The following is a 12238-nucleotide window of genomic DNA, read 5'->3' on the forward strand; positions in this document are numbered from 1 at the left end:
GCTGAAGTTTAACGTAAATGGTTCTTCCTTGTCATTTAGTCACCAAAGAGCAAAGTTTCTGTAGTGTTTATTTAAGTGTTTTTGTTGGGGGCTTGTTTTGTTGGAGGCTTTCTCCTGTCTATTGAATGTATGCCTAAAAAAGTGAAGAAGGAACCGCGTTAACTCTGATGTACTAAAAGTTCATAAGTAGCTTGCTTGCTATTTACGGACTAAACTAGCAGTCTTGCTTTAGATGGAAAATATCACGTCAATAAACCATGGAGAAGTTTTTCATTACTTTTTGCGATTTGTGTGCTCCAGCTGCACCACCATGACTTATCCATTAAATAGTCATGGGGAGTAGACAGAAATGTGTCTAGGTAGTACTTACCGAGCTACCAGTAAACTGCTGGAGTTTGTTTACATTTTTAAGTAAGTGATGATTCATGCATGCTTCTGAGCTTCACGTCATGACGGGGAGCGCAGGAGGAGACAGTGAACTCATGTCCCGTGGCGTGGTCAGTAGCTTCATGAAGTACAGGTGTTCATTATATAGTGCTGCTTGACTGAACTTGCCGTGCACATTCCATGCACAGGAGTGCTCCATCTTTTGAAAGACTCTATATTAAAAAAGGAAAGAAAAAAAAAAGGGGGGGAAGAAAGGGAAAAAAAAACCAACACAAAAAAAAAATCAAACCAGAAAACAGACTGTTAAACCCCTGTATTTTTACCTTAAACTTTTTATTGCTTACATGTTCTTACCTTCTGTGAGTTCTGATATTATGCCTTTGGGTTTTTCCAAACTATGAGTAGTGTTAAACAATCTTAGTATTGTAAAATATGCTGCCAGTACTTAAGACTTTAAAGCTGCAGGACACTTGCTCATAGTTGGGATGCTATTCAGAAGGGTTGTAACCTTCTAGGGATGTTTGATTGCTTTCTTTGAAGAGAGCTACATGACTTAAGAATAACCATGCTGTATTTATATGATGTCAGCTTGTGGTGCTAATCAGCAATGCTACATCCACTTATAATCTGTCAGAGGTGTCTGAAGTGATTAAAAACACAATGCTAGCGACACACGCTGGGGCAAGATTGTTTGATGGGGAATATTCTGCAGAGGAGAGCAGGGTTGAGATGGGCAGGCTGTGAAGTGTGAGCAGCAGAGCAAGCTCCATAGGCTCCAATATAAGTGTGCTTGCCTTACATCTCCAATTGTAGTGTAATGATAAAAGTAAAATTTCTCTTTGAGGAAGAAATGACCACCTGGGAAGGCAGTGTAACTTCACTGGTAACATACCTCTATTGCTGAGGTTTGTTTTCAGGGTTGATTTAATGTTGTACGGTATTGTAAAACCAAAATAACTTATCTCCCAGCCTGTGGTTATTTTCAGATTTAATTCTTCCTATGAATGACTTGAACTTTGAGTTCTGTCTCACAGGGTTAGAGGGGAGAGATGATGTTGGGTTATGGAAGGTGTGGCTTGAACAGATTTCTTTCTTAAGTGTGTCATGCTTAATGATCCGTAGGGAGTCCTCATGTATACAGCATAGCAAGGATTATATTGTAGATTTGTTAGACACTTGAAAACTTGGCTATGACTTGAAAAGTTATAGCTATGTTGTTTTATCACTTGGCACAAGTTCTTAATATGACCCACAAGTTCCAGGAAGCATAGCAGCTTTTCTTCCTTCTCCTAACAAACTAAAAATTAAGTAATTAATTAGAAACAGTTGAGGTTATGGCACTTATTTTTCTTGGTACTCCTCTTCTGTCCCATGCCTCTTCACCTTTCATGGTTATCTGTGCAGATTTGTGTAGTTCAGTTAAACAGGAGTCTTGGTACAGGATCACAGAAGAGGAGTGCAAAAGGAAATCTTACCTAACACCAAATTCCAGCTGGGGCAATCCTGAGAAATTCTGGGTAAAGTCAAACAACTACAGAGTTGCACTTTCACCTGTTTTACATGCAGATTAGCTCAGATCCCTTCTGTATTGACTTTGGGATTACACGCCAACTGAAGTGGCAGTTTGGCATTTCAGCGAAGATGGGGGAGGGCTGCCCTCTGGGTGTAGCAATAACGGCAAATAAGGGCATCTTTTGTCAAGTGTTATTCTTTCAAACTTTTTTGGCTGAATCTGAAGTTGATTTATAAAGGGTTTTTCCTCATTTGTCAGTTACGGAAGTTTGATTCCTTTTGGCTGTCTAGATTTGGGTTGTGTGATTGCACTGCTCCATCTGTTCAGTTGTGACAATGTACAGAGAGTTTATGTGGCCTTAAGCTAAAATTAACATCTTAAGAAGCATAGGTTTAAAAATTTGAGAACTCATACATTAAGAAGTACGGCTCCTGTCAAAATGGAAATGTTTCCTGGGAACATCTATTAGAACAATTTAGATTTTTAACATGGGATTCATAGTATTTGTGTTGCATTTCCTGCAACACAAATACGTAAGTCTGTTTCATTTACCGATTTGGTCAGTTCCTTTTCTACAGGGGTAATAATTTCAGTGATTAAGTTTCTGTTGTTGTGCAGTTTTTGTTTGTTTTATTTATTATTAAACACTTGTCATATCATGTAAACTTCTAGTTGTCATAAAGCAACTAATAACTATATTTCTTACATCTACAGTTGATAAGCATTAGTTAGTTGGTAAGCCACAGTTATTCACTTCCAAACAGACCCCTTAGGTAATTTAGATGTGATCAGTGTCACTTGAAATTATGAACAGCTAGATCCTGTTGTCAGCTGTTGAAATTAGGAATTTGAAATGTATCGCTAGCAAGATAAGAGACATAATTGCTAATTAGTGGTAGGGCAGAGTGTATGTTTTGTACTAATACAAACTGATAATTAAGCAGGATAAGAGGATTTGGAATAGCTTTAGCGGATCCATAGTCTTAGAGGGAATAAACCAAAAAATATGTAGATTAAATATTAGAGTACACAGACTGACTCAGCTTTCTCTTAATTTGGTAAAGATTCCACATCTGGCGTTACAATGAAAAAATGTAATTCTGACAGTAGTACCTATACAAAATGGTCCTGTATCTCATGTCTTACAAATAGACCAACTTAACTGCTGGTCATCTGCTAGCATCAAGTTCTGAACTGTTGCAATGAGTAATTTTAAATGCAATATTCCTTCTACAGGATGAATACTCCATATTTCCTCAGACGTACTCCATAGACATCAATGGCTACATTCTTGTTTATTCAGTCACGTCAATAAAAAGGTAATAAAATCTGTTGTGTTCTTCTGGTTCAGATGTTAACCAGATAAATTCTGGGTTCAGCTCCTGCCTTTATTATCTTTTCTTTACAAGTGTTTAATTCATTCAGTATCTCTCTCCCTTAGAAGTATAGTGGGAATAAAAATTAATGGGTTTTCAGAAATTTCCCCTCAGATCCAAATGTCGCAGATACTTTAATATGCAAGGTACCACGTAAGAAACGAGACAGTGCTGAACTACATTGTTTCGAGGTGTAAGTAAAAGTACATAGCATGATTTCAAGAATAAGTAGAGTTCATTGCTCTAGCATCAAAGGCAGACTTAAATATGAACCAAAAGGGCACTGTTCATTTATGTGAAGTACCCAATTAGTCGCTAGATTGGTTCCTCAGCCTTGTAGCTCGTTACTATACTGAGATTTCTTTGACCTCTTGGCTTGGATTGTTCTGGTTAACCATCAGAAACTTTCATATAAATAGCAATATATCAGTATATGGCTTTCGGCCTGTAGACTCACTCTTGCCATGCTGCAGCAAGTATGTTATTTGAAAAATTTCCAAGAGTATCTGTTTCGTCCTTGCTGTTGGCTGCAGTCCATTCTGACGTGAGGACAGTCCATCGTAGCTGGAGTCATTTACTTGCAAGAAGCATCTCGGGCTTTGTAAGGTTTTGTCATCTTCCATTATTTTGTCCCTTCCATCTGGTCGTCTTGCTTTGTTTAAATACTGGTCATTCTTGAATAGATCTTAATTTTCTAGTATTGTACAGCATCTTTGTTATGACAGCCAAAATAATCCTACTATTTAAAATTTTGGTTTGTTTGAGTAAAATGATTAAGACCTTAGGCCTTTCACGCTTCAAGTAGAAGATAAGTTGATGCTTCCCTTCTACTTGCAAGGAAGCTGATCAGCTTTTTTGCAAGTGTTGAAGCATTCCATTGTCTTTTCATCTGAAGCAGATAAAACTGGTCTTCTCAAGTGCTCTTTAGTAGACTGTCATAAAATACAGGTAAAACAACTTGCCTGTTGGCTCTTCTGTGCTTGTCAAAGAAAGGATATGGTCTGGCTCTAAATTTCTGTTGCTTGCAAGGTCTTTAATGTTGAACAGGTTTTGGCAGTCCTTCATTCTTGGTTTTCATCTTTAGTTCTGAAGTAGTGAAGGGCAAGCACATGTGATCTGGAGGAGATGCAAAGATGTTAGGCTTTCATGTGTGTCTAGAGATACTAAACTACCTCACTCCTTTTTCTTTTCTTTTTTTTTTTTTTCATCGGAGCTTCATTGTTGGTTATGAATAACTTCTGTGAAATAGGAGTTAGTATTCTCAGCCTTAAGTAGACAATCCTCCACTTCTAGAGTGTAGAGATAAATGTTCATTGATAAGTGGTACTGTGAGGACAAAAATGTCTTTGACTAAAATCAGCATAGATCCTTGGAGGCTTCTGCAACTTGTGCTATTCCCTCATTGGCAGCTAAAGGAAATGCTCTTCTTCAGCTACTCCAGTTGTTGCCTCATGCTGTCTTGAGCTTAGCAGCCCCGGTGAAGAAATGAAAATTTGTTTTCTGTGGTAGCATTCAATCAGTTAAAATAGAAGCCAAATTATGGTGAAAATACTAACTGAACAAGGTGTGTTAAGACTGTAGGTAGATAGTGTTTTCATCAGTATTTTAGTCTTGATCTGTTTATTCCAAGTTTTTTGTTTCTTCCTTTAAATTTCAAAGTATCAATGATCCTGTCTTGTTCAGTTCCTTATGTTCTGTATCAAGACAGTGTTAGGCAATAGGAAAGATCTTCCACAATACTCTGGTAGCTTAGGTGACTTGCCCAGGTAATCAAATTACAGTCATCTGTCTTGACTTCTGTCAAAGTGTGTATATTGATCTGAGTATTGATCCAGCAGGGGTGAGAGCTTTGACAGCAAAGTTGATAATTTTAAAAAGGCATTTCTATTATCTTCCCTGCTAACCTCCAGTGAGAAGTTTAAATGGGACTTGAGTAAAAGCTAACGCCCTACATTTTTCATATTCCCAGGCTCTCAGCAGCAAGGTTACTGGAAGGCTTTTGCTCTAGTTCAGCTTAATTAAATTCCAATTTTGTATCTTGCTAGGTTCCATGATTTTGTGTAACACGTTTATCTGACAGCTAGTAAATTTTTTTTGTTGTATTTCACACATTGAGCTGTTCACTGTAATCCTATTTGCTTGTCGCAACTGGAAAAGGACCTCTTACGGTCTCCAGATCTCTTGCTGTTTCGTGACTTGATTTGATGATACTCTTTTTGAATTGGTCAGTATCTGTCTTAAACTCTGCTTCTGCTCCTTCTGGTCTTAATAGTTTGAAAAGCTTTCTAGAACATTAAACTGATCTGGTCAAGCCAGTTTCATTCTTGGCAGTTCTTAGCAACTTGTTTCTGTGTCAGAATTGTGTGTGAGTTTAAATAGCGCTTCTCTTTTGGTTTCCACCTCAATCTGTTAACAAAGATCAGCTGTTTATTCTTAGTCTTTTTACTAAAAACGGAGCTTGTGAACTATACTAGATAAGCAGATACACAGAATTGCAAAGTGAAGAGCCTGAGTTGAACAAGAACGCTTTGCAGCATTGTGCACTGGAACCTCAGGTGAGGGCTCACTGAGGTGCTGTGACTGTGGCATGGCATGGCTTTTTCTAGCTGTGCTGGGAACAGCAGGCCTAATAATGGGAAGGAAACAGTGATTGTATTGTGTTAGTGATTCAGTTATCCTGTGGCTAGTACGCTAGATCTTTCCGGTTGCTTCAGACTGAGAAACAGTTTTGTGGTCTGTAGCAGAATATTTTTTGGTAGTATTTTTATTCCTCTTTCAGTTTGCAGGGTCACCTATTTCTATAGGCGTAGAACTACATTGCTATGTAGCAATGCCTCTCAACTTTGTCACAACCAAACTTCCATCTAACTCTTATTTTTGAAATAATTATAAGAGTGAAAGTCCAAGACAAGTGCTCAAGACCAGAATTTCACTAATACCTTTTCAGCATAAGCTCTTCGTAACCCTGAAGTCCTTTCATTGATTCCACATTTTTATGTAATCTGTAGTATCGTACTTGAGTTAGTAATAGTAAGTTCTGCCAGACTAAGTCACGCTTTTGTTTGCAAAGAACTCCTTTTCTTTATAGGATATACTAAAACTATTACCTGAACATGGAGAAGTATTCTGTTCTACTTAGTCTCAAAAATTATTGCTGAAGTCAGACAAATTGACCTGAAAATCCTTTTTAAATATGGTAGTGTTTATTGTTCCAGAAGTGAGAAGTTTTAATGATTCAAATAGCTTGAATAGTGTTTGTAGGCACCAGTTCTTTGAGAGCTCTGAGTTGGAAGTGTGTTTGAGTGCTGCTCTATTTTTTAAGAGTTTCAATTCTAATTTAAATGCAGTGCAAGTCAAGACGCTGCCTGTAGCTAACAACCTTGGAAGTTGGAAAAGTTTCGGTCCCTTTTTTGTGGTATAGTTGTGTGTCTCGTCTGTGAACCTGTGCCTCTCTCTCAAAACAAATCTGAATTGTGCATTTCATGTACCAGCATTTTTTCCATACTGTAATTAGAGGAGCACAACATCTGCTCTTCAGCCCTGTTTATAGCTTGTTCTCAAAAGTGCTAAATGTCAAATGCAGTGGATTTTGTTAGTGAGGTTTTTGGCTTCTTGGTATTTCACAGTACTGCTTCTTACCTCCCGTCATCCAAACTTCACCTTCATGGTAGGTGAACAGACAAGTATTTGAATAACCACTGTTTCTATACCATCTTGCAGATAAATTTAGTCACTTTCCATGGAAAATTAGAATTTAGGCTTCTTTTGGCTTTCACATAAATAAAATTAAAGAATTCTGTATGCACTAAGTGTTCTTAAAAATAATGTATTCTTTCAAGATGGAGTGTGCTTAACTAAATACTTTCTTTGAAACTGCTTTAATTTGACATGCTCATCCAGAGTTGTTGGACTGTAGCAGTTAAATATCTTACTGCAGATACAAGCCAGATGGGAGGTGGGAGGGGCTTTTAGTGATCCTATGGTAGATGCATCAGTCCTGGGTAACGTTATTTATTTCTGCAAGTGTCATAACCGGGGAGGCTATAATGGTAGGCATAAGCTAGTCTTTGCTGCTTCTAGGACCATTTTGTCTGTTGTACGCAAATCAGTAAGACTTTCAGCATCTTTGTAGTTCTGCCACTCTACGTAAATTTTAAACACAGCAATCTACATATGCATTTAATTGCTTGTGTATTGGGTATTAAGGATAAACATTGGAGTGCATGTGTGACTTCATCCCTTTATTTTGCAGTTTTGAAGTGATAAAAGTTATCCATGGCAAGTTATTGGATATGGTGGGAAAAGTCCAGTAAGTAGTGACACTTTCATCTCATTTCATTGCAGGCATGTTACTAGTACTTTGTTCAGTATACTATAACTGTTCTGAAGTTCTGAACTTTCTTTCACAGAATACCCATTATGCTGGTTGGAAATAAAAAAGACCTGCATATGGAACGGTATGTGAACTCCAGTATGTGTGAAATGCAAGACAGCAGCCGGCATTCCTGTGGCTTCAATGCGCTAGTTTTGTTCTTGGCTTTCCGTAACTAAAATCAAATTGTAGGTTAAAATAAGGTATTGGCGAAGGAATTGTGTCCAGAATGTGAACTAGGAGCCATGAACTTTTGTTGTAATGTTGACTTTTGCTATAAGGTTCCAGGGACAGTCATTTAACACTTTTTTTTTTTTTAACAAGTAACAGAAGTGTATTTTTCACAACTGTAAAATACCAGATTATATTACAGATTATGAAAATAAAGCAATGCTTTGGGACAACTGTGCTTCTGGGTCACATAGCAGTTTTACCTGGCCCAGTACAAATACACTTATTTGACAGCAGCCAAAAGCAAATGCTCTGGATCAGACTTCACAAAACATTCCTATTACAAGCATTTATGTGCTTCAGTACTCTGAGGACTTTCCTGACGTATCATATTCCAATTCTTTTGCAAGTTATAAAGAGACATACTTCTTTTTCTTTGGTCAGGGTGATCAGCTATGAAGAAGGGAAAGCTTTAGCAGAGTCCTGGAATGCAGCTTTCTTGGAATCTTCTGCTAAAGAAAATCAGGTAACGGATTTAAGACTCACTTTATTTGAATAGCAATGTAATGGAATGACTCAGTTTCACTTAATAAAGGAAGCTAAAATATTTGCATGTACTCTACAAGTATTTTGTGTAGATGGCTGGAAACAAAATGACTGTCTGCATTCAGGTTTATGTATACGAGTTCTTCCATGCAACTGTAAATGGAAGGAGGAAGTGAAGAACTGAAAGTTAAGCTTCACTGAACATAGCAGAACAGTTAGTGACAAACTAAAATTCGAATGTGTGTGGTGGGTGGAACAGGGTCTGTGATCTGCTGCAGTTACCTTAAATAGGAGGTCATTGCGGTTGCAGAGGAGTGAGTTGGTATATGGGGATGAACCTCGTGTTTTAAGGTGCTAGGCAAGGCTTGGCCTCCCTAATGTGGGGAATAATCGTTTTGTGAGTCCATGGGGAAAAAAAAAAAAACCAACCACCAAAAAAACAAAAAAAACAGCAGAAAAATGTTAGAATACAGCTGAGGCTGTCAGACACTACTGTGGTACAGCTGTAGTGAGGTTGCACAATCTGACTCAATATAACCCGCACACATTTATACTTGTTGGTTTTCTGTCACAGAAAGAAAGTGTTTAGTTACATGTTAAATAACATCTTATTCTTGGTTGCTCTAACTAACTTTCTTTAAAATGCCTCCTAAATACGTTCTGGTATTTGAATTTGTTCCTGTGGCTGTTGTTAATACTTTGTCATTGATTTGACACCTTGCGTATCTAACCTACAAGAGCCTCCTAGTTTGGGCTTGAAGTAATGGAGAACTGCTGCAGTTTGGGGGGTGGGGAGGTGCGTCTTTTTTTCCTCTTTTTTTTTTTTCTTTCTATTTTTTTTCTCTATAGGTCTCAACAGTGTCAAAGCTTTTGCTTTTTGAAAATACAGACATACGATAAGGTCAAAAGGACATTGTCAGGCTAGTTTTAAACAAATGAGTCCTTATACAGAAGAAACGCTTGCATTGTCTCATATTTAACCAAGCATATCACATCCTTGGCCTCCTTGATAACATCAGCATAATCAAAAGGGCAATCCTGTAGCTAGGACAGGACCTGTTTAAGCAGCCTCTCTTTCCCTCTCCCCTGTCCCCAGAATCAAAACAAATAGCTTTTGTCCGATGTCTGTAGTCAACAATTCTACAAGTTACTTGAGTAAAGTTGGCTTTTCCCTGGAAGAAAAACCTGGATTTTTTTTTTTCTCCAGATATGGAATACTTGGAGTTAGTTTATCAGTACTTCTGTTTCTGGCTAAGACTTGCATTAACCTTGTCAAAATTGGGCATGATGAAAGCATGACATTTCTCAATATCTTCTCTGTATGCTGGAGAGCTTCAAATGCATACCCAAGGAAACTAAACTGACAGTGTAAAGAATAAACCAGTTAAAAACATCTGATTTCCGACACCCCACCCCTTAAAACAACTTAATACTTCTGGATTAGGCAAAACTATTGCCTGTACTCTTTTTCTTTTAGCATATGTTCGCAATGTGTAACAGTGTAGCAATTCATATCTAGCAGAATATCTTACTGATAATTTCTCTGAAGTTTGTATTGTTCTTGGTTCAAGAAGAAAAAAAATGGGTATATTCATGCAAAGAAGCTACAAGCTTTATATGGTGCTTGGTATGTCTTGCATATTAAATTGCTGCACTAACAAAGACCCATTGACTGCTATATATTTGTGTCTCTTCCTTAGGCTCAGGCTATCTGTATCAAGTTATGCTGCCAGCTGAAATTTATATAGCAAACTTCGTAGCCTTCAGGGAAATCAGAATGGCAATTGTATGTCAGCTATTCAAAATTCTGTACAGTCCTGTACAAATCCCACGAAAAATCAGAAGTTGTATTCATTCTTGCTGTCAAAGTTGTTCTTACCAGGTCTTCCTTTCAGCAAGTTCCTTCAGGATAGCAATCACAGGTAAATTCTGTCCCTCTGGAGTCAGATGCAGGTTGCTAGAAACAAGTGCTTGAACATGAATTCCTCCTTCATCCCTCTTACATAATACACTTGGTAAATTTGTCTGGCTTCAGAAGTTTGGGAGATCATATGTCACTTCTGAGATGGGTGCCCACAGCATGTGACCATTTTTCAGGCTCTCTGGCATGCTTCCTTTGGAGGCTTGGGATGTACAGAAGAAAGTGTGAAGGAGCCCAAAACTGGGGCAGCTACCTTAGTCTTCTCGCAAATGGTTATGGAGGAATGCTCACCTCTGAAGAGGTGAAAGATTGAGCTTTGAGAGCAAAGTGTGGAGTCTAGAGCTGTGAGGTGCTAGGAGGAACAGGAGACACCAGCCATTGTAGCATCCCTTCCTGTGAGTTAGCCCAGGAGCACTTCTGAACTCAAGCTTTTTTTTTTCCCCTGCAAATCCTAATTTGACAGGATCAAAACAGCTGATATATAGACCTCTATCAAGACAGTATATCTTCTCTTACTCTGAAACTGTCTCTGGTTTGGAGGGAAAAAGGGTTTATTTTGAACTTAGTAACAAGGTGTGGTGGTGTTCTCCTGGTACTGAATGTTCACCTTATGCAGGTCAACATTACTGGAAAGAGAAGTCTGTCGGCACTTTTTTCTTGGAGGTTCATCGAAATCTTCCCCTGTACTGGCTTGGTACAGCAAATGTAACTTGCCTATCAAGATTAAGTCTAAACTCCTTCCAAAACTGCTTCAGATTCTGTTTGCTTTACAGAAAGCTAATTTGATGCTTAAAAAGGGATGAGCTGGACTGGACTGGGAATTTAGAGCTTAAGAACTTCAGCAGAGAGCTCAAACGTTCCTGGCTGGGGGGAAGTCTGTTAATCCTTTCTCTCTGAAACCTAGCCATCTGTATTTGATGGATGTGGAGCAAAAGTATGACAATTTCTAGTGTGCTGGTCTGAAATTGGTTTGGTATGTGATGTGCTTCACAGCAGCAAGGAGAGTAGGTCTTGCTACAGGGGTTAGACCAAACTCTATCAGCTATGTGGTCTATCCTTTATAACAGCTCTGTTCACAAGGAACTGCTGAAACCAGATAAGGTATTCCTTATAACAGGTTCTGATAACAAAGGCTCCTTTCCCCCTAAAAGGGAGTGAGAGAGCATTGACTCTTCTCCCTTCCTGCTTTGGCCACCTAAAAAAAAAAAAATTTAAAAAAAAAAATCCTTTTTGGAGTATCTGTGAGAGTCCTAGGAGCATAGCCTCCTATATTGGGCAACTGAAATAGTTCTATAGTTTAACTTCAGCAAACTAGTCCTATTCTGCCAGGAGTTACCAAAAGATACCACATTCCAGAAATAGCATGACTTTGCATAGATGGAAAGCAAGAGAGGCAAAGATCAAAGCTGTGGTGAGGATAAATGGGAGCGGCTGGCAAGAGTTCCCAAGGTCAAATATATTTGAGGCTATGTATCAGCTCATCCAGACAAGGGTGACCTGGTAGGGCTTTCGGAGGAGCCTGCATATCAGCAACCTATCAGTCATCTAGGGAAATCTCTGGGCTTTGAGAAGGCAATTTGGAGACTTAATGGAAAAGATGTCTTTTAGATTACTGCTGGGCTATTATTGTCATATTTTCTTAAGCTGCTTAATTATTACCGGATATGTTGAACTGCTTTGGCTACCTTCAGGAGCTTTGAGCCTTTCTTATGGAATTCCCTACATTTTCACCTAAGCCATAGTATAGTACTTCATCTTAATCCCAGTACAATAAAGTGGTAACTGTTTGAAATACAACCAGAATCCAAACTGGTCTTAAACCCAGTTGAAGCTGGGAGCCAACTTTTACTGGAAGCATTTAGGGAGTAATAAGCAGCCAAATTGTGTTCATCAGGTTACGCAAAATTCATTAGATAAATTTGTTTTAGAAGGGGCAAAGTAGCAGCAAAAAA

At 38.4% G+C, this 12238-nt stretch overlaps 1 protein-coding gene across 2 annotated transcripts in view; it reads left to right on the forward strand.

Moving 5' to 3' along the window:
- RHEB (Ras homolog, mTORC1 binding) overlaps window positions 1-12238 on the forward strand; it is a 42975-nt gene that overhangs the window by 27065 nt on the left and 3672 nt on the right. Inside the window, exons 4-7 of one of the 2 annotated variants that reach the window (XM_072854751.1) lie at window positions 3137-3219; window positions 7529-7585; window positions 7686-7733; window positions 8264-8345. In XM_072854751.1, coding sequence (XP_072710852.1) covers window positions 3137-3219; window positions 7529-7585; window positions 7686-7733; window positions 8264-8345 — 270 coding nt within the window. The remainder of the gene's footprint in view (window positions 1-3136; window positions 3220-7528; window positions 7586-7685; window positions 7734-8263; window positions 8346-12238) is intronic. The other variant, XM_072854752.1, reaches the window with a different exon arrangement.

The sequence above is a fragment of the Ciconia boyciana genome, chromosome 2, assembly GCF_034638445.1.
Source record: "Ciconia boyciana chromosome 2, ASM3463844v1, whole genome shotgun sequence".
NCBI lineage: Eukaryota > Metazoa > Chordata > Aves > Ciconiiformes > Ciconiidae > Ciconia > Ciconia boyciana.